The sequence below is a fragment of the Lepidochelys olivacea genome, assembly GCF_965140295.1.
Source record: "Lepidochelys olivacea isolate rLepOli2 genome assembly, chromosome: 14".
NCBI lineage: Eukaryota > Metazoa > Chordata > Testudines > Cheloniidae > Lepidochelys > Lepidochelys olivacea.
In genome coordinates this window covers 7,161,052-7,184,302 of record NC_140424.1, presented here as the reverse complement: position 1 = coordinate 7,184,302, position 23,251 = coordinate 7,161,052, and the positions used below count along the sequence as shown (strand labels likewise).

The 23,251-nt window shown below is 37.5% G+C and overlaps 1 protein-coding gene across 4 annotated transcripts in view; it reads left to right on the top strand.

The window, feature by feature from the left end:
• The window catches only part of CEP112 (centrosomal protein 112), a 357,759-nt gene that overhangs the window by 166,486 nt on the left and 168,022 nt on the right, over positions 1-23,251 (top strand). For all 4 annotated transcript variants that reach the window (XR_014714068.1, XM_084647481.1, XM_084647480.1 and 1 more), the window contains one exon: positions 12,036-12,218. Coding sequence is in view for 3 of the 4 variants with exons in the window: in XM_084647481.1 (XP_084503607.1) it covers positions 12,036-12,218 (183 nt within the window). In the remaining variant the exon portion in view is untranslated. The remainder of the gene's footprint in view (positions 1-12,035; positions 12,219-23,251) is intronic.

Below are 23,251 nucleotides of genomic sequence, written 5' to 3'. Positions count from 1 at the left end.
ATGGAACACTGATTGGTGGTCCTTGGAGGTCTGGTTGGTCACACAACAATGTGTGAGCAACCTTTTTTCCCAGTTGTCCGATTGCAATACTAGAAACTGAATACAGTATATCACAGACTTTTACTTTTCAGTGTAAAGCAATTGTTTAACTATTGTAGTTGCCAGCTGGATGTTATGTGGTTTGTTTCATGGACTTTTTCTCTCCCATTCACAATCTTTCTTTTAAAATGTGGACCATACTGTGAAAAAGTTTTGAGACCTGTTGCCATAGTGAAATGGAGTCATTTGTACATTTGGACACCCTCTGCGTGGTTATTTTGAACAGTATTTGTCTTTTTTTTTTTTTAACCGCTCTGGAACCATTCTATAATGGTAAGAGTTTCACACTTCTGTAGTAAAGTGGAAAGCAAGAAAAAGTATTACCTGATTGTTAAAGAATCTCTTCGTATTTCAGGAAATCCTTTCATGCTACTTTTGTTGTTGGTTTCTGACTTCTATAGAACTTTTGAAGGAATAATTAGAATTGTCTTTTTGTTCCATTTAGTCAGACAGGAAAGAAACAGGACATCTTGATGAAAGCTTTGCTATATAATTGTGTGTGTGCACGCGCGTGTGTACATGTGTACACACGTAGCATGTTCAAGACATCTGTAAAAGAATTTTGCCAGCCCATGAACATTCCTTACTTTAAAATGTGCAGAAAGTCAAAGGAGTAGGTTGAGTTTAAATAAATGAGGTGCATTCTCTCACTAAAAGGCATGACATTAACTTGCGTAAGTTAGATAAATTAGAGAGAGGGATGCAGAGAAGTGCTGATTAAGCTAGTAAAAAGGAGTTTTAAAGAAGTGTCAGTGCATATGCATTAGGATAGTCTTTAATTACATGGTCACATACTATTTTTCCCACAGGAACCCTGTCTCATTCAGTGCACAGGATGGGCGGTGCTAATTTAATGAGCAGCTTTTCAATATTTTGTTTTTTCCTGACTATTCAATGTGTGACCCTAGGCATTATTTACTACAAATTATTAACAGCCTACTCTGAAGATAGAATTATTAATTTCCTCATAGGCTTTTGTATGGTACTCATCACTACAGTATCTGAATGCTTCAGAAACATTAATTTAGCTTCACAACAGGCCTGTCAAGTTGATGACGTCACAAGAGGTTACAGTCAAATGTTTCTACTGATTTTGGGAGTCCAGTTGAGATTACTAGGACCAGATTTTTCAGAGTACTTCACATTATATAGCACTCATATATTTAAGAATAGCTCCTGATGACTTTAGTTGCAGCTGCGAGCAGGGGCAGTGGAGCCTGCACAAAAGTGGGGGGGGGGGCAAGGGGCCCCCGCCCTTCATGGCCCTGCCCCTTCCGTCCAGCCCTCAGCCAAGCTGGAAGCCAGAGCAGGCCAGGAACCATGGACCTTCCACTTGCCCAAGGTGAGGGGACTGAGAGCAGCCTCGGCCCGTGTCCCTGCCCTTTAAGCCCTCCGTCCAGGGCAGGTGGCTGGTCCGTGGCTCCCCATAGCTGTCTGTGCGGCTCTTACCCCGACCGGGCTCTAGCCGGGGAATGGGAGCCTCAGAGCCTCAGCCTGGGCATGGAAAGAGCTGAGTGGCCAGACAGCTGTGAGGAGCCACAGACACACCATCTGCCCAGGGTGGAGGGGCTGGAGGGCAGGGACACAGGCTGGGGGCTGCTCTTGGTCTCCCCCACCCCGAGCAGGTGGAGAGTGCATGGCATGGCACCCCATAGTTCCTGGGCTCCCCAGTTGGGCTCCAGCTGCCAACCTGCCCGTGGGGGGGGGGCTCAGGGGAAGAGGAGGTGCAAGGACGGGGGGGGGGCCTTGCGAGAAGTGTACGAGCTAGGCCTGTCCACTTTCAAAAAGTGGGAGGGCCATGGCCCCCTGGTTCTCCCTATTCTGGAGCCCCTGGCTGCGTGTGCTTAGCACTTCTGGCAGTCAGACCCCACGGTCTAAGGTTGGGCACCCAGAAAATGAGGAACACGCTTTTAGTGACCACCTGTCAAAAGTTTGGTTTAAGTGACTTGCTTAGTATCACACAGGAACTTTGCCAGAGGCAGGGATAGAATCCAATTCCTAGGGTAGCATTCAACTTTCTTGACCATGAGACCATCCTTTCTTTTCCTGCAATCCCATACCTCATGCACTGCATGTCTTCCAACTTCTGTAACAAATGAGCAGGTCTCCTTTATGACACAACCGTGATTCATCCCCAGGGTAGGTCTCACCTGTGCATTGAATGAGGCAGGGGTTCTATGGAAAAATAATCTCTGAACATGTAATTAAAGACTGTATCCTCATGCTTATGTCCAAGGGGGATGCTAATTAAAGTTGCACAGTCAACCTTAAGTCAGACATTTCCTAAATTTTGAGGGCTTGACTTTTCAATCTTAATAATGTTCTTTTTAATGTAATTTTTTGTTTGTAATATACATAATTTATAATATATTATGTGGATGTGTAAATGTGCATGTAAAAGTAATGTGGTGGGAAAGCAAATGGTAAATAAATGTATCATATGCCTATGACTGCATCAACTGCCCCACTAATTTATCTATCTGGGATTTCGCTCTAAACCTGGAGGGGGCTGAAGTAGCTATAATATCATGACTTTTTATTTATAGAAAAGCTATTTTAGTTAAATCCTGAAAGTTTTATACTTTCTAGTTATAGTTTTTCCCTTCTCTCTCTATTATTAATAATAATATATTATCCCTAGCTCTTACACGGTGATTTTCATTTAAGCTCTTTATGGTTCGATTCCTGGGAACTATAGCACCTATCTTACAGGCAGAGAGAGATGAGAAACAGTACCAATAATTTTGCTGCAAAAAATGCCGTACTATGTGCTCACATATTCAGAACACAAATTAAAATTTGTGTTATAAAATTAAAAACCAGACATGAACACTTTTGAGGAACTTTTATTGTAGAGGAATAAATGTGAAGAAGAGTAAACAGGTGGGGGGAGAGAGAGGTAACCATTAGTTTACATTACTTACTTGCGGTTCCTCTGGCAGCTTGTGTGGGAAGAGGTATGTGCTGAAGAAAATCTGAAAAATAAAAGGAGAATTCAGAGCAATTTGTAATTTAATTCAAAATTATATGTAGATTAAAGCTATTAAATTTATGAACGCAGCCTCCTCCACACACACACACTATTGCCACAAGCTTCCCCAAGCATTGTCGTCTCTCTGGTATCTCTGTTGCGTGGGGAGGACTATCATGCATGCCACAGAGGCAGAATTGGGAGTTGGCTTGGACTGTATGTACTCACTGGGGCCAACTGGATTGCGTCTGCCCACTGGCTGCTCTCATCAAATGTAGATTTGTCTATTCATGTTTTTTTAAAAAAGCACAAAGAAAATCCAGATTACGGAGCTCATTAACATACAATGCTAAACATAAAGCACAACGAACCCTTCCTATTACAAATGGATATTCTTTATTAAGTAGTTGGAAAACATGCAATCTAGTGCTTTGCAAACTGAGACCGGTGGACCATGTCTTAGCAGATCTCTGAGACCTGTACCTTTGTGTTCCAGGAGGCATTGATCCCGTGCTAAGACTGGCAACACCTTTTCCCCACTCGGCCCTCATTGTGAACAGGTCTGACCACACCTGTTTATGTGGTTCCAGTATTTGCACTGAGCTGTTTTATGGACTAAATTGTACTTTCTGCAGTAACATTGATTAACGTGCTTTACATGAATTGTGTGTATTTAATTGGAATCCATCATTATGTAATGCAGTAATTCTCAGTTCCTTCAAGTGTTTACCTATGGTGTAACAAATGAGGAAAACCTTGGTGAAGGCCTCTTGGACACAAACATTACTCCTGTGGCTTTGCAGTGGCTAAGCAGGCCTATATGTCCGTGGGTCACCAGGAGGATTTAAACATACTCAGGATTTGCTGTCTGTTATAGTACTATAATTTAGAGCAAGGCTGCAGGAAAAAAGTTTAAAGTCTGGGCACGAAAGGCATACCAGCTGTTTTTTAGATGAGTTCAAAATTAGACCTTACGATTTTCTACAGCATAGAATATGCACCCCCTCCTGAGCTCCCTTCTGCTTTTTGTTCCCTTTTGCTCCTTTTTTAATGGTCTCTGCTATCTAGTCGTGAGTGGGGAAAACATTCGCAAAGGCCTCTTTGAAATATGCTATCCTCCAAGCACGCTAACGTTTTAGTCATTGTGTGAACTGTACATTATACGCAGAACACTCCATTTATTTATAGTAATTTGAAATCCAGTGGTTACTAGTGCATGCATAATGTTTTTCCTGTTATATGGTGGTGGTCTTAGGGGTTGTATGTGGCTGTGTTGGTCTTGTCACTGTGTAATCAGCTTTGTTCCTTCCTCCTTATCTACAGAATTAAAGCATAAGCATTAAAGCATAGTTCAGTGCCTTACAGGGACTCAGTGAAAGAGTTAGCAAAGACTTGCAATTTTTTCTTGTCATCAGCAATAAGCTGCATAAATTTGCAGTTAATAAATTCATCCAGGAAACACAAACTCTCCCTTTAAGCCATCCTAACTAACATATGAATGACAGCTGTCCAGACTACATTCAGGAATAATTTCTTCAAGAATAAATATCAGCTTTATACTTGGCCTCATAATAAAGCTCAACTTCACAGACAGGACTAATAGACATTAAGTTAACATCAAGCTAAGGAGCGAGTGGAGGGCACCTCCTTGTATTCAATCAATCTTTGTATGAATATTAATAATTTAGACAGTAACATAGTGAAGCCAGTCCAATTCTCTCAGTGCTCTGGCAAGATCTCCAACTCAGCTTCTAAACAAGGATAGTGCAAATGTGCATAGTAAGTTCGGTACAGCAACATTCTAAGTACAGAGAGTTTCAGTAGGTCAGTGTACAGTGTTTCAAAGGCAACAACCAGGATTTCTGTTCACAGACTGCATGGCTGCATCGACTGTCTTTGGGCAGCAGCAAACTGGGTTTGAGGCAGAGGGTGTATGTGGCCTCTTTGAACTTCAACACAGCATTATATTGATGTAATGTAACACAGGGAGAGACAGCTTCAATACCCATGGCCTGACCAATTCACTGGGGAATGAAACCAGTTTTGGAAATTCACTCCCCACAGGAGGACATCAAGGCAGGCAGGCAGAAAAGTATATTAAAAAACCTATAGCTGATTTCTGAAGAGTCTTTGTGAATAAAAATGTGTCTCTTTAGCTGTTAGAGAGACAAGATGAGTGAGGTAATATCTTTTATTGGACTAACTTCTGTTGGTGAAAGAGACAGGCATTGCAGTAGGTCTGGAAAAAGAGCTCTGTGTAATTCGAAAACTTGTCTCTTTCTCCATCAGAAGTTGGTCCAATAAAAGATATTAACTCACTCATCTTGTGTCCCTAATATCCTGGGACCAGCATGGCTGCAACAACATTGCATTTCTGTAGGTATACCATTTAACAAGGTGGCTTCAGCAGCCTAAATGTGAAATGAGGGGCAAATGATTCTGCTGTGTGCCGTGGGCAACTGATGGCCTTCATGACAGTTCATGTACGTACCCACACAGACTGTACATGATGGTGTCGTGCAGTTTAGTTCATCTGAAGTGCACCTATACAGAACAGCTGATATTTTTTAGAAAATACCTCTACCTGGCAGTAGATTATTTCCTCCTGTACTTCATAGGGGAAAATACAGGAAAACTGGGTAGTGTTGATTAGACAGCTGGGCACTGCAGTAAAATGTTAGGTAAAACATGTAACAACTGTGTGTTTGTGTTATACGTGATGTATGTATGTGGTCATGGCGAGGCTGCTGTGTAATATATTCCAGAACCAACTGATATTTATTTATCATAGGGTTCTATAATCATGCTTTTTTTTACTGCCTCATTTGCCCTCTGCCCACTAAGTTCATCTCCCCTCCTTATTCCTAACATTCCAAACAAGGATGGCATGGTATTTACCAGAGGTGGCTTTTACTAAGTAAAATCATGGTTAATCCCAGTTTAAGGCATTTTCTATGTTAAAAATTGTTTAGTTAATGTACACCACATTACATTTAGGTTTAGTTTAGTTCAAATTGTGGTTACATAAGGCAGTAGATTTGGAGATTAATTTTGGGTTGCAAAAAGTAAAACTGCAATATGGGGTAATTCTAATATATGTAATATAATACCAAACATTGGAATGTCTGTATATCTTGTGGTTTGGTATTTTCTCAAGGAAGTTATTCGTGTCAGAACTCATATTTCAGTTTTCAATATTATTTAAATGAGATATTCTACAAAACTATTATCGAATTGCTAAATATTTCTCAGTAATTTTCATTCGGATCTTCTAATAATAATTTTATTTTTCCCAGTTTCCTGGTTTATGCTGGGTTTAAACCAGTATTTATCAATGCCCTGTCTGAAATTATTTTTTCCTGGGAAATTGCCCATCCAGATTCCTAACCTTTGAGCGGTGTTAAAAGACCCTATTTTTATCTTTAAACTCATCTGCTACAAAAGTGTAACTATTTCCCCCCGCAAATGAAGAATTCTCCCCTCCACACATACAGACACCTATCCCAAACAAAAAAAGTTATACCGAGTGAGAGTCCATGAGGAGCATTATTCAGTCCTCCACCAGTGACAGGTTTAAAGTCCAATATCTGGCATCTTGTTGGATTAAAAATGGGAGCTTTGTATCATTAGAAAGCTGAAATTCCTAGCTTTCTAGTGAAACACACAGTACTTGTTTCTATGTGTACAAACCAGAAGGTATTAGAGATTAAATGGTGTTCTATATCAAAGACCTTCAGAGCCCTGTACAATTGAAGTCATGGTACGTAAGGCACTTGATTTACAAATTAAGGAATTAAAAAGAAACCCCTAATAAAATATTTTAAGTCTCTAAAACTTTCGTAAGAGTGACTACAGAGCTTGTGTGTGCTACATGCACACTACATGATGATGCAGTTTTATATAAAGACTTTGCTGTCACTAGTTTAGGATGCCTTTATAACTCACTGTCGGATTCCCTGGCCCTACAAAATGCAACCATCTGAAACGCCTACTGATAAAATCTTTGTAACACACCAAACCATCATGTATGTACCCACTCAGACGGTACATGTTTATGTGACTATTTGATATAAATGAGTGTGTGTACACCTACACACAGGCACACAAACAACATACAAAGGGTGTACAGCTTTTGAGATATTATCACACTTCATGTGTATAGTGAAGCATATATATATAATATATGTATGTATATGTATTTATATATATATATATATATATATTTTAAAAAATAGATTTTAAGAAAATCCCTATTTAGGTACCTAAACTAATGGCCTGTGTTTCAGAGGTGTGGGGTTTCACTACCACCATTGATGTCTGAGTCTGGATCTGTCACAGACTACCTGTATGACCTTGTGCCTCATTTTCCATATTCAGTAATATGAGGGTAATTATACTTACCTCAGGTACTAGTTGTAAAGCTGAATTCTTCTATGTTTGTGTTGCACCTTGAGAACCTCATGGGAAACTCTATGGATGTGCCAAATACCACTAACTTTTATTTTTATTTTAGGGAGAGACAAGCTCACAAATAAAGTTAATATATTTACAATAGTTAGAAAAATCCTATTTTATATATAGACAGATCATGATATATTTTATTATTTCCTCAGTTGTGATCTGTAGATTTAAGTGAATTTTCATACTTCAGTGTGAAATCTTTATTGTGACAGCAATAGGTTTTCAAAGGGGCACTTAAATAGGTAACTTACTCCAGGTCCCTCCCAATGTGGTTTTGAAAATCATTTTACAGTTCCCACTTCTTCATGAGCTTAACTTTTCTGGGAAAAACCAAGTACAGTTTGAGTCGTCAAAACAACACCTGTAGAAGATCTTGTTTACACTAGAGATTTTTTTTTTAAACATCCACAATTGGTAGTGGCAGTAGGAGCTCTGTGACTTCTGATTTCCAATGTATATAATGCTGAAAACATTTTCTGCAGCCAGCAGGCTGTCTACCTAAGCTTGATGAGACCAGTTCAGTTGAGTGAGTGCTAGCATTTGTGGGAGTTTTTTCAAAAATGTGCCTAGTGTAGACAAACTCCAAGAAATTACCTTTATTAGGCAAACTCTCCTCTTAAGAGACTGTACCACAATATCCCCAAATGTCATGAGTACAGTTCTCATCCACTGTATTAGGCCACCTCTGATAAGTAGCAGTGTTTGTCAATGCCATGCATTGTTGCCTAAGATGGTCACATACTATGTTTTAGGGTTAGCAATAATTTTTTATTTCACTGATCAATGGATGACTTGTCACAGTTACTAGATTAATCTTTAGTAACAGGGTGGTTTCAGAGTAGCAGCCGTGCTAGTCTGTGTTTGCAAAAAGAAAAGGACTAGTGGCACCTTATAGACTAACCAATTTATTTGAGCATAAGCTTTCGTGAGCTACAGCTCACTTCATCGGATGCTCACAAAAGCTTATGCTCAAATAAATTGGTTAGTCTCTAAGGTGCCACTAGTACTCCTTTTCTTTTTTAGTAACAGGCTGGTACTTAAGAATTGCTTCCTTTTTTCTCCCTTCCCCTTCTCTGACAAGTTGGGATAGGGAAGTACTATTAAATTTCAACCAGTGAACAAAGATTTTAAAATATAGGGTGAAATCATTTTGAGTTTTGCCACTGACTACAATGGGGCCAGGATTTCACACCTCCAGTGTTTAACATGCCAACAATTGGAAGTTATTAAATGAAAACTATGTGTCACAGAGTAAGAATTCAGAAGCATAGAAACCATTTATTCAGAGAACTCCAGTTACTAGCAAGTAATGTAGTGTGATGATAATTTTGGGGGGAAATAGGGAAGCGTCTGTGCAATATGTATGTAATGTAATTAAATATGAATGCGGTGATAGGGCACTTACCTCAGTTCCTCAATTCCTATAGTCAGTCTCCTCTAGACATTTGTGATCCCTGGCATGTTTCCCTTAGCCTCTGATTTTTCTCATGTTACAGTCTTTCTTCAGGTGATGTCCACTTCTATAGTTTTTGTGTCATTCTCTGTTGCTTGTTTATCTGCAGTGCATGGCATCATCAGCTCCGTACCCTTTAATCAATTGTCAGAATATTTTGTAAAAAGAACAGTCTGTTAAAATTACCAGTTAATTGTTGTTCATGCTTTGACCTGCCTTTATATTGCACTCAGGGTTCAAAACCCTTAAATGTGGAACACTTCCTTTGAGGTGCAGAGGCCCCTCAACACCCGTAGAACTTCTGAAGGACTTGACTGTGCTGTACCCTTCATAGGATGTGCTCAGTGCCTCGAAGGAAAGGACCCAATATTAGAAAGAAGAAAAATAAAGATCTGCTTCTACTGAGATGAAGTACATAGTGGTAGGAACCCCATGCTGGTTTATGAAGCATTAATACAGTTTCCAAGCAGTTTATCTTGGTGAGGGAGTTGGGTTATTGCTGAAAAACAGCATGGTGTTCTTGTTCTTGCTGGTATAGATTAAATCTCCATTTTTATGAATAAAAACATCAAAATTAAAAAAAGAGAGATAAGAAGGGAGGAGGAATGGAGTAGCACTTGTAGTGTAACCAAAGTCTTAATATGTTCAGGAGAACAGGGTGATCAAGGAGGATCCACTTGTGCAGTAAAATAGCTGTTCAGTTATTCACTTCATATTATAAATCATAATCAAAACAAACTACAAGGAAGTACCTTTAGTTGCTAATGAAACTTATATTTCCTTGCAAGTATGCAATAATTATTATTATTTATTAAAGGTTATTAGGTAGATATGAGAACTTCCTACAGTTTTAAGCTTTTTAAAAAAATAAATAAAAATCAGAATTACAGGGAGTTGTTTGCTCTTGGAAGTTTTCGGCAACCAGATTGCTTTTTATAAAATGACTCTCCTCACACTCACATTGTTTCTATATCTAAAACTGTATTATTGCTCCAGGACACCCCTACTGTAAATATGAGGGGCAGTCCTTTCTAATTTTTTTTAAAAGGATCTTACAGGCATAATATAAATATAGTAAATCGAGAAATGTGTGGTTTTGGGGGGAAAAACTGATTTTGTTATAGTTACCATTTTAATACAATCACAAATGGGGATGTGACCATCTATTTCTGTGGCTTGGTTGGAGAAGTGGAAAAAACAAAACCAAAAAGGCTAAATTAATTGATTATCTGAGAAATCCAGAAGTAATAAAGGAAAAGAGAAAGAAAAGGAGTACTAGTGGCACCTTAGAGACTAACCAATTTATTTGAGCATAAGCTTTCGTGAACTACAGCTCACTTCATCGGATGCATTCAGTGGAAAATACAGTCAGGAGATTTATATACACGGTGAATAGACATATAAAGGTCTCTCTTGCAAGTGTAATTTCTCATCAGGTATTAGTTTTGTATTTGCAGAACTTTTAAAATGTAAAAACTTCATTTTTCTAAAATTCAGACAAACATTGGATAGTGATAAATTTTAGGAAGTAAGAATAACTATCATTTAAAGAGACCAAGGGCATAGATATTCACAATGTTTGAAAAGAAAATAGCATGTACACAAACTTCTGACACAAGGCTGACTTAAAGCACTTTGTATAATGATTCCAAGTCAAGTACACATAATATATTCTTAATGTTTTTTTAAACTCCTTCTGGGATTGCACCCATGGGTAAATGAGCTCTTTATTTTTTACTAAAAGATGCAGACACATTTAAAATATTAAAATATCACTTTTGCTTGTGCCTTTTCTGATAATGAAACACACCCCAGGATATATCAGAGAGCTCCAGAGTTGAAAACAGGTTTTAAATTTTAAATTCATAATACACTGATGAGCAATTTGCAAGAATGGTTTTGAAACTGAACAAAAATAAAACAAAACAAAAATCACGGAACAGCTAACGTTGATGCAGAATGCATGTTTCCAGAATTGAATGCTGTAGCTTTAAGATCAGGTGCCTGGGCGCTTTCCATACACAAACAAGATCGATTTTGAGCAGACTCCTACTGTTAGCTTTTTTGAAGGAGGATTCTCACGCTGAAAATAACCCAACATATTCTTGATAACGGCGTTTTTTTCCCTTCCTGAAATCCACCAAAACTGAAGAAAAATCCAAGTGACTGTTCTTAGCAGCTGTGTGGCCTGGAGTTCACTAGGGAAGCTGGCTTCCTGCAGTCCCCTATTCATCACCTGCTTCAAAGGCAGCCTAGCTGGCTATAGTTTGCAGGCCAGGTAGGGTGCCATTGTGCACAGTCTGGGAGGATTAGTATCAAAGCTGCGGCAACCAGGCCCTTGGTCTCGGGCTGCCATTCAGTCTAGCACGGAGAGGCTAAGACTGGCCAAGGTCACAGTATCCAGTGTGGTGTGGACTGGGAAAGGATCCTGAGAATAGAATGCTTTTTATGAAATCATGGCGCAAGCTTGCTGCACAGCAGGTCCCCTTCTGGAACACATACATCTGTTTATGTTGGTATACCATAGCTGACAACGAGATAATAGAGCTTTGCTTTTTTTATAATTGTTTTAAAAAGACAACTGTATATACAATAACCCAGATGATTATTGAGCTTTGATTTTGGAAATCATAAAGAAATCTTGAAAAGATTTAATTGCTGCTTTTTTTTGTCTGTGTGTATACTTAAATGAAGAGGAGAGCAGACTGATTATTAACCATTTATAATCCTTACTACTGCTGATTAGCAACAGCAGGATACTTAGGGAACATACACAGAATGCGAGAATGATTTTTTTTTTTTTAAACCTTCCCTCATTTGTACCAACAAATTGGTTAAGGATGCACTGGATTTGCTTAGTTGTCTTGAATATTAAAATTATTTGGAGAAATTCTTTCAAGCCAAATGTAGTTTTAAAAAGGTGAGGTAATAATGACGTAAAAATACAATTGCCAACTTGATGAAATTAGGGGGGGAAATTAAGCTGTAGACGAGTTGTCATGACGACAAGGATGTTCTATTGATGAACTGTACTCCTCATTGTCCAATCAGATAGTAGAGCTGAAGCTGGAGCATGAACAGGAGAAGACGCACCTATTCCAGCAGCACAACACAGAGAAGGATTGCCTGGTCCGAGATCACGAACGGGAAATTGAAAAACTGGAAAAACAGCTCCGCGCTGCCATGACGGAGCACGAGAATAAAACTCAAGAATGCCGGAAACGAGATGCACAGGTAATGATCAATAACATTTGAAAAGCTGTATGCTTATTAAAAATATATATATAATAATCAGCGTTTTCCGTTTTCCAGCATTGTTGTTAATGCTCGCTGTTTGATCATTTGCGAAACTGACATATAAATGTGATTTTTTTTCTTTTTTCACCCCCCCCCCCTCCACTGCTGAATAAAGCTTTAACTGCGAAAACCACAGGTAGCCAGATTAAAAATCCCATGGTGCGCTATAACTCGGCCTCTTATTTATAATCTTGTCTCATTTTCTTTCATGATGGATTTGTTTAAGAAAAAAGGTATCTATTCCCCTCCAACCCCCACACTCACCCCTCCTTTCCTCCTCCCTGGATAAATCCGTATGAAATATATCTGATTCATTCATATGCTTTTTTGTTTAAATCTCTGCAGGTAACCCACAAATTTCTTGTTTTCAAGATTTGACTTTATTTCTCAATAATTTTGTATTCCATGTTTGCATTGTATGTTTGATTGCATATGTCAGATAATCAGTGATAAGATGATTTGGGTTTTGGTTTGCTTCCCATCAGGTTTGCTATTTCCCTACACACACACATACGCACCCCTCCCATTCTCCATCTCTATGGTCACTGTTGGAAGCCATTTGGCAGAATAACCCCCAGCTGTGGTAGCATTTGACTCTTCAAACTTATGGATGAAATGTGCACTGTCAGCATGAAAAATGATCTTTATTAGTTTCAGTTCAAAAAATCTTATTGGATGTATGTGGGGGGCTTCAGTTTATTTTGTGAGGGTGTGTTTATGGGTGAGTGTGTGTGTGGTGTATTTTTCTAAGACTATATGTTATAAAAGGCCTGCAGTGAATACATTTAAAAATTCAGAGTAGAACATTTATTTAAATGAATAAAGGGAAAGTAATTTTTACTTTACTGGTCTGCATTAGAATTACTTATCATTAATTGATTATTTTATACCAAAATGGGCTTTTTTGTATGGAAGGTATAACCACCATATGGTCTCCGCGCATCAGCTTCTTCCCCACATGATATAAGATCCTGGCAATAAGTCCTTTTCATTTTAATTTGTGTTAGGATTGCTCATATTTCTTTCTGACCTTTACTATATATTGTAACTAAATGAAATTATGGATTTAATTCTTAATTTCTTTTTTTATATTTGAAAGATTCATTATCCATACAATCAACAACTGAGTAAATATAAATATATCTGATAAACAACAGTCTATGGGGGAAAATATCTTACAGAAACAATATTGATTTATTCCATTTGTACCATTATTGTTTTCTATGTAAAACAGGGAGGGACTTTGTGGGCATGCTCAGTAACAGGAAATTCAGAAGACTGCAGTAGAATTAAACATTATCCTTTTTTCCACTTATTTTGATGATGGATAAAAAACTTAAGTAATTAAAGGAACCAGTCTTTTGGCACTTAACTATATAGTTACTTTGCAAGTATCCCTTCGAAGTTATATCATTCTCTCAGTTGGACCCCTAACACTGTATTCTCAAGCAGTGGCATTTGCCGGAATACCAAGAAGTTCAGTACTTACTGTGAATACAGGATGTGTTCAATATCACTAAGTATAAAAATCAGTTTTATAAATATGCAGGATTATGTAATGTACCTACAGTAATTCATTACCATTGTACTATTGTGTGTAGATACGATGGGACTGTAACCCTTGAATAATAAATTCCGAAAGAATCTTGAGATGTCCTATATGTTTGTCCTACCTATTTAGTTAGATTGTGGCTCACTCGTGGCAAAGGTTGGCACCATGGAGTTTGGGAGTGCTTGTTATTTAAAATGAAATGCTGATGCTATCACAAGTGATATGTTAAACGATGGAGAGTTGAGATAGTAATGGCAAAAAAATTAGTCTTTTAAAAGTTTTTTCGTTTGAATATCTCTACAATATGAGTGCTGCTGTCATGGCAGTATTAGTAAAGAGAGAAAATACATTTGCCTTGACTAGGGCAGCTGTTTCTAATCAAACACAGAATAATCATCTGTCTGATAATTGTTACCACTTTTAAAGATACATTTATTTAGTTTGGTGAATAAATCAAATGTTAATTTGATAAATGTTAATGCCTTCATCTATAAAATACATAGGTATTTAAAATTTACATTTGACCTTTCGGTGGGGATAATATGTATTTAAAATTACTTCCCGGTGTCTTCAGTGGAATTTTGAATCCTGCCATTTATTGTATTTTTCCAGCACTCCGTTTTTGCTCCCAAAATACATGTTTTTGGACTATTATGGGACTGATGTACAGCATCTTTATGAAACACTTCTAAACAAAAATGCTACGGGGATAAGTAAATTATATAGATATGACTTTTTCATAAAATTGTAAAATGGCATCATATTTCTGGATTGATATGTCTTTAGTTTCTCTACGTTAGTATGAACCTGCTTCAACACAGCAGAAGAGGCCATTTTCTTTAGCTAAACAAAAAGTGCAACTGCTAGATGTTTCATATAGTTTTATAATCAGAATATCCAAAAATTGGTAATCTCTTGAATCTTTTCGTCTGGAGAACCTAGTTGTTTCATGATTGCTGGGTTGTATAAAAGTACCAGTTTTCCTTATGTAAAGAGGCATATTTTTGAAATAGATGCTTTTACCACATCATCAGTGACTGACAGTTTGATGGATCTCTGGAAAAGAATGTATTCTGCAAAATTACTGAAAAGATTTTTTCTATTTTTATTGCATTTCCAAGGTGTCTAAGTTCAGTCAGATCTTCAGCTATGGTGAAAGATAACTATACAAAAGAGAGATACAATTTTAGATGTGAACCTATATTAACACTTTACTGGTCAATAAAAAGCGTTGTCTCCAGAATTAGTTAAGATTTTAGGTGGGTCTCTAGATTCTAATTAAGAAGAAAATTATAACGTTTGGTTCTTGTATTATAAATTCAGCATGGTATTGGGTAAAGCATCTTGATTTAAAGGGATAGCATGTTTTATATTGTTGGTCAGTTCCCTTCATTTTTATGTGGCATTTATATTCCATTTTAGTACTCAAATAATATCTTTTAAGAAGGGTTTCTTTGCTCTTTTCACCTAGGGTTGTAATGCTTGAGGAGGAGTAAAATGACGTATGGGTCAATAAAAAGAAAAGGAGTACTTGTGGCACCTTAGAGACTAACCAATTTATTTGAGCATAAGCTTTTGTGAGCTACAGCTCACTTCATCGGATGCATGCTGTGGAAACTCCCGAAAGCTTATGCTCAAATAAATTGGTTAGTCTCTAAGGTGCCACAAGTACTCCTTTTCTTTTTGCGAATACAGACTAACACGGCTGTTACTCTGAAACCTGTCATATGGGTCAATAAAAGTCAAAAGAATCTGAAGGCTTGTGTACCATCCTGTGTTCTTATAGTCTTTTTCTTTAAATCCTCTATTTTCTGTGAGCTGCAAAAAATGTTGTTGTTATATAGATATTTTTAAATCCAAAGTTCTGTATTTTTAAGGGAAAACATTATTGTGTATATATATAATTAAAATTGTGTTTTTAGTTTAGCATTTCAATTTTATCTTTGATTCTGGATATTGTTCAGAAGTTCCTTACAGATACCTTAAGTAAATTTTCCAAAATGTGGTTTATGGTAGTTCACTGAATATTTTTTTTAAATGTATATTTTCTTTCACAACACATTGTATTAATTCTTGGTAGAAAATGAGATTTTCAGAAACAAAACTCTTCTGATAGTAGAAAATAATAAATCATATTTCATAGAAATAAATTGTTTCTAACAGAAAATGTTCTATGCTATCTTCCACCTCAGTAGGCCAGATTGGATTATGAGGTTAGTAATCTTAATATCTAGTCCTAACCAAGGTACCATTGATATACCAACTGCACAATCTTCTTTGATCAAATTAATGTCACTCTTTCCCCATCTTATGACATATACCCTTACCATCTCTAACATTGCAGAGTTCCAGCTGCTGTATAAAGTTATATAATGTTAATGCTTGTTCCTTGGCTATTTGACCTTTTGGGTAGGGAGAAAAGGAACATCCCCACTTAATTTCAAACTGAATGCTTTGCTTTACTGTCATGTTGTAAAAAGGGGGCTGAAGAAACTGATGTCTTTTTCCACTTTCTGTTGCCAGGTGATAATGTGCAAGTCCACCATTTTCTTCCATTTTTAACTGGGTCAAGAACAATTCAAACACTGAAGCACAATTCATCACCATTGATCACTGTAATAGTAATTTAAATACAATAAAATAGTATATTAAAATTATTCAAAACACTGAGTTGCAATAAAATTAATGTAGCCATAATTTAGAGGTTTGTTAGTCTCCAGCCCATCAGTTGCCAGGAAAAAAGAATAACAGATTAGTTCTGTAGGTATGTAAGTCTAAACACACCATATATGAAAGACATTATAAAAGCAGAAATGGGCTAGGGTGGTCAGGAAGAATGACTAAGATATTTCACCTCTGCCTAAATCTCTGTTTCTACTTCTTCCCACTCCCTCTGTTGCTTTCTGCACTTTTCCCAGTGCCTGTCCTTACTCCTCCCTTTGTCCCATTTTGCCATTTGCAGATTTACATGGCCTTTTGTGGTGTCCTTCTACATATGGGGCAGCCTCCCACTTCTTGTCTTCTGAGCTCTTTCTCTGTTTCTTTCCTTTAAAGCCGCTTCTCTCCTAAATTATTCCTACATTGGACTCTGAACAAATGATCTTTCAATTCTCTCCCATGCTGAAACTGTTGCTCTGCATTTATTTTTTTCTGAGTTAGGCTGTATGTTTTTTGAGCCTGACAACATGATTATTTTATATCTCATTTAGGGTGCTGTATAAATAATAACTTAAATAAAGGATCCTCCCTCCCCCAAAAATATTGTCTCTTCCAATGTACGCAGCCTTCCTGAAATAACATTATTATATGATGAAGGCCTTTTATCAGCTAGAGAAAAGATAGAAAATTCTGTTTTGTAGCCTGAATTAAAAAACAAAACTACATGAACATATATATGAATAGACTGATAACTCTCCGGTGCTATAGTAATAATCCCTTAAGTATAAGAACCAGATTTATACTTCAAATGAAAAAGAAAAGAAGTGAGAGAGTCTCATGCTGTAAACCAGGGATTCTCAGACTTTGGTACGTGGAGCACTTGCTGGTAGTCTGCATATAGGTGCTGACTGCTCTTTTTGTTTCCTTTCTCCTACTAAATTTCATTAAAAGAAGGCAAAAATAATCAAATATTTCCCAATCTATTTCTTTTTAATGTAAATAATTACTATAGTTTGCTCAGGGATTTTTTTCCATTGTCCATATGATGGGAGGTGGTTCACACAGTTATATCTTGGAGGACGTCTGGTTCACAGGACAATCCCTACATTAAAATGTGGACTGCAAATGGGTATATCCCATTTAATCATTGCCCTGCATTGCAGGGGCTTTGATCACTGGTCTCCCTGTCTTGTTCTCTGTCTGTGGCATATAGTAGCTTAGTCTCTTGTGGGTCTCATTTACTTTAGTCTCATTTCCACTGTTGGGTTTGGTGTGCGGGTGTTGGTGTCCCAAAGCATACAGGAACTCAACTGGATGATCTGGTGATCCATTCTCACCTTAAACTCTGTGAGAAAGAGTGAGAATCACTGCTATAAAACTGTTTTGAGCAGATAATTTAGATAATTGGCTCTTTTTCTAGATTCTCTGTGCTCCTCTGTAATCAGAAAACATCTTAGATATGAGAAGATTTGTTCTTTGCCTTACATATATGTACCTTGTCCTGCAGACAATGAGGCAGGTGGGGTCTCAGGCTGAATTCATATATATGTTTGTTCCACTTACGTTGGCTGTTGCATGGAGGCTCAGGGCCAGATTTTCAAAAGAGCTCAGCACCAAATAGCTGTCGTTTAGGCATCTTCTAAAACTAAAGTTTTTGGCTACATGGTACCATGTGTTAATTGATTGCCATTTACCATGTTTTGACTAACATGATTGTTAATGCTAATTTAGATACTTCACCAGTTTTTGTTCCAGGACGCACACAAATTTTCTCCTGATGTGTATCACTCTAGGCTGAGGGCTGAAGTTTGGATGGAGATTATTGGCACAGACAAAAGATCTAACAATAAGCCTCTACTGTTGAACAGAGATAAGAGTTCAAATTTAGGCCTCAATCCTTCAATGAGCTCTGTGTGAGAGCTGCAGCTACATGGAGCCCCATTGAAGCCAGTGAGCCTTAGCTCAGGATCAGGGATTTGCCCACGGGGCATTTGTTGCAGGATCAGGGCCTTAGTCTCCCATGTACTGCCCCTCTTTACTCCTCAAATGAAACCAGTTTTGCAACATCAGTTACTTTTCTATCATTCTTGTCTCTGTACCTTCTTCTAGGCTACCCCCTATTTATTAGGTGTCCTCCCAAAATCTGTTCAACATGCTACAAACAATCCTCTCCACCCTTATTTGATGGAACCATCAGAATGTGTGTGTGCCTTAATAAGTGACTGTGCAGTCTTATGATTGTCAGCTTGTTGTTTACTTTCCCCTTCCCCATTTTTGGTCTATTTATGACCATTACCTGTTACAGCATGTCTGAATTTAGACTATGATATGTTCAGGGCAGGAACAGTGATTTTACCTGCTGTAGCAAATAGCACACTTTTTGGTGCTCAAAATTAACTTTAATAATTATTATACTTTACTAAAGAAAATTTTGAAAAGCAACAAAATGTGTAAATTACAATTTGCTCATTAAAAATGTTAAACTGGCTTACAAAAGAATTCACTGTACTTAGTATTGTATCCACAATATGTAGAAAAAGGAAAGTAGTTGCCATAGAAACTAGTACATCACATTATATGTACCTTGATCCTGAGCTGGAGTTCTTTACATAATAATGGACTTCCTATTTATATCATGTGAACTTGAAGAGATGTAAATTGGCTAGTTTTTATTGGACCATAATTGTTATTTTCTAAACTATTTGTCTTTTTTTATAAAAAAAATTGTATGTGTAGTTAAATTATTAAGATGGAATATAAAATTGCATTTGAGAATTAGGGAGTGCAAAGAGTGTAGTAGGTAAAGTACATCACGTGGGTAGTTCTTTTATCTACTCAATACATCCAATGGGGAAGAAATTATTATTTCTTGCATAAAACCTGATTAATCTAGGTTCCCAGTTTTAAAACATGAGCTCCATATTATCCATCAGCTGGACAAAGTTTCATTATATATTCCAATTATTCTCATTATCTCTACTGCATGCAAATAGACATGGCTTTTGTATACAAGATTGTTATGTCTCAGTTCAAATGACTCTTCATAAATTTTTTATGTTGTCCCCCGCACTTGGAGTAACTATCCTCTTCTGGTGTACCATACACCTTTTCCTCCTTCAAAGCCATCCTTTAGTTTTACTTTCACTCACCTTTCCAAGGCTGAGCTTTTTTTACAGTACTATCTGCTATGTCTCTTTCTTCCTATCGTGTCCTGAAATTTAAAAAGCCCCAAATAAATGAAAATAGTAATGTCAAACTTCATATGCAACATAATCACCACATTATCTCCCTTTATTATAATGTTCATCTTCCCTCCTCTACACGTTCTGTTCTGTCATTTTCATTCTTTTGTTTGCATTGACAAATGCAAAGTAATACATACATCAGATAGGATTATGTGAATTACCCATACAATTTGTTGGGTTCTAAGTTAACTGTATCAGCTTAGGAAAAAAGGCCTGGGCATCACTATGGACAATTTAGTGAAGACCTCTTCCGAATGTACAAGTGGCAGTCAAAAAACCAAAAACAACAAACTGTGTTAGAATGTACAAAGAATAGAACGAAGAATTATATGGAAAATGTTACAATTATATAAATCGGTGGCATGGTCTCACTTGCTGCTTTCATTCTAACGCATTACCCTCCAAATCTTTCTTTAAAACTCTTCTTTGCCTTCAAAAAAACATGAGGTCAGCGTTTGGTGTGCTGAGACTACTGCCTATCATGCTGATGATATTATCTCATTGTTCCTTGTACCTCCCTATCTGTCTGTCTGCATTTGTTGTCTCTTGTCTTATACTTAGATTGTAAGCCCTTGACAGTCTTTTTGGTTGTGGTACAGCATCTAGCACGTCTGGTCCATAACTATGGCTCCTAGGTGCTGTGGTAATACAGATAAATAATAATAATAGATTATAGGCTGTTTGTGATGGAGGCTGTCTTACGCTGCTATATAAATATTAAATATTTTTTCTCTTCAAACTGTGTTCCATTGTGCAGCATGTTTTCTCAGTGGTCAGGTATAGTAGTCATCACAAAAAATTGGTAATTACTACAATATTTATGATATGCTGCTACACTTTTGCAGTTTCTAAGTGCTTTTTAATTGTAGGAATGCCAAAAACATTGTGGTAAAGCAAATTTTACTGGCATATGGTAGCTTGTCAGTTTGTTAATGGAACCCCTGTGTAGTCCAAAGTGTACGCCAGAGAATGAGATCTGAGAGCAAAAGTAGCTAATACACAGGAAACAGTCAAATTGCAGTTTTGTAGCCTCAGTCTTGAGGTACCATAAAGTCTCAGCTCTCATTAGTTCAGCAGTTGTCAGGATCAGGCCGTAACGTTGCATTATGGATGTTATTTTTAATGAAGACCATGTTAGAAGCTGTTATTTTTGTATGTTGTAAATACTGCTTGCTTGATGATAGGAACTTGACATTTCCAAAGGATTATAAGGGTTACTGGTTTAGTAAACACTTTTTTGTTGGGCAAAGAAAGTTGCTTAAGCAGAAATGTTTGGCAGTTTTGTGAAGTTCTATGTTAATTTTTTTTGAAAATGTACTTTTTCAGTGAATATAACCAGGACAAAGGCTTGTTTTCTTTTTTTTTAAATTGTGAACTTTAGTACTAATGGAAGGTGTTGGGCAGAGAGATGTTTAAATCCTTTGCTAATTCAGGGAACAGCTACAACAATATGGGAAGCAGCAATGGAAGCTTCTCCAAGCAGCTCCACTGAATGCCTGGAGAGAACTGTCTGTAGATGAGAGGGTGCAGACCAAGATTCATGTTGAAGTCCTGCACTATCTACTGTGATAGTCAAATAGGGGACATGCTAGTGTCAGTGGCACTTTTCTTTGAACTCTGGTTTTTCTTTTATCCGACGAAGTGAGCTGTAGCTCACAAAAGCTTATGCTCAAATAAATTTGTTAGTCTCTAAGGTGCCACAAGTCCTCCTGTTCTTTTTGTGGTTTTTCTTTTGTTCACTAAAAACTGGACTGAGCCTGGAAATCATTTTAACATTGTCCATTTAGATCGCCAGATATTAATAACGTTCACTCACTACTACCATAGATCAAATTTGAACCAATAATCTCCCAATTAAAGGCTTTGTATGACAGTACCCTAAATCGAAGGTATTTTAAAGACCAAATGAAAGAGTAAAACACCAAGACAGAAATAATGACAATCTATAGTTTAGAATGTTAACATCACTTCTTCTGGCAGTGTCACTGTCTTAAGACAATAGGATCCATATGAATGCTAATTTTCCTAATTTCAAGTAATAAATAGGACTTAGATCATAAAGTGGTTCTATTATTACTCAGTATCACTGGTGGGTCCAATAGGCACTTTTACGATGAGGTAATAAATAGACATTTTAGAGGTACAATTATTTATATTTCTCTTTTATGTGGTTCAAGATGCGGGGAGAGAGAAACCACAAAACCGATGAAAAGTCTTGCCTTCTCCTGTAGCTGACACAGTTTGGCTGAAGATATGTCAGTTGGGAAATATGAGATCTTGCATAAGGCTCTACACAATCCCACATTAAAGTATTATAGAGAAAGCTGCAAGTGGAAAACCAGCAACAAATTACAACTGAGATGCTGATGGCACACTTCACTATGGTGGGAACCTCAGCAATCCTTTGTTCAGGCAGCATCCTGCTTCAGCCCAGGGGGAAACCTAGTGTCCAGTTTACTCTCTTTCCACCTCATTGGGAGAAGCTAAGGCAAAGATGGTGTGACTGGTGTTAAGTGTTTCTGAAGAAGATGCTGCTGGCACAGATGTCAGTCCCAATAACTTACTGTTGATCCTTTTTACAGTTACTTGTCCACTGACCACACTCCTGCATGTTTTAGCAACTCCCTAAAAGGTCCAATTTCTGCCTCACGTTTAGCAACTCTACCACTGTCAGCTGGACAGATATCCAAAGCCACCTCCCTACTTTGGCACCTCTGCTCAAGCAAATGCCACCTGTAATGGGTGGTGCTGACTCAGCTCTATCCTCCTAGCCTCAGGACATCCCTGCCCATCCTTACATTCCCTGTTCATTAGCTAACCATCTTCTTTTCCGACCCAAGGTCAGCTTCTATGCATACCGTTCCATCGCTACCCCAGTTTTCAGTCAGATTCATCCCCTCTTTTTTTCAGTCACTGTCTTCTGTTTCTCTTCCCCTTCACCATGATCAGAGTCTTGACCTTATGAGATGGGGCTCTTGTGCTCTGCAAAAGGAAAATATCTTGCAAAGAACATTCCATATGTTTTCTGTCTGGGATTCAGTGCCTTTGGGCTGGAGAAGCATTTTGTGTTAGACATATGTGTTCAAGTTGGCTGATTCATGTATACTTGTTTCGTAAGTCTTTTCTGTATCCAGGAAAGCATTTTATCAATAATTAGGGACTTATAAAAATGCATTGTCTTAAAATAAGATAATGAATAGTTGCACTATGAACTAAACTGTAGAGCCGCATCTTGGTCCACTCACCTTTAAAGAAGTGATTGTCATTTATTGGTTCCTTTAATAATTAATGTTTCTTTTCTTCTGAAAAAATGTCAGAGACACTGGCAGTGATTTAACATTTTTGGTGTAGAGTTCATAAGAAAAAATAAAAAAACATTTTTTTCCACAGTGTGACTTTAAAGTGGACTGCCCCCTTCCCCCATTACTATACATGTTGGCAGCAAATTAGCTTTGAGGAAATATTGTGCACATCACAATTCTCCCTTGATGTACTGGGGAGTCATTTTTGGATCT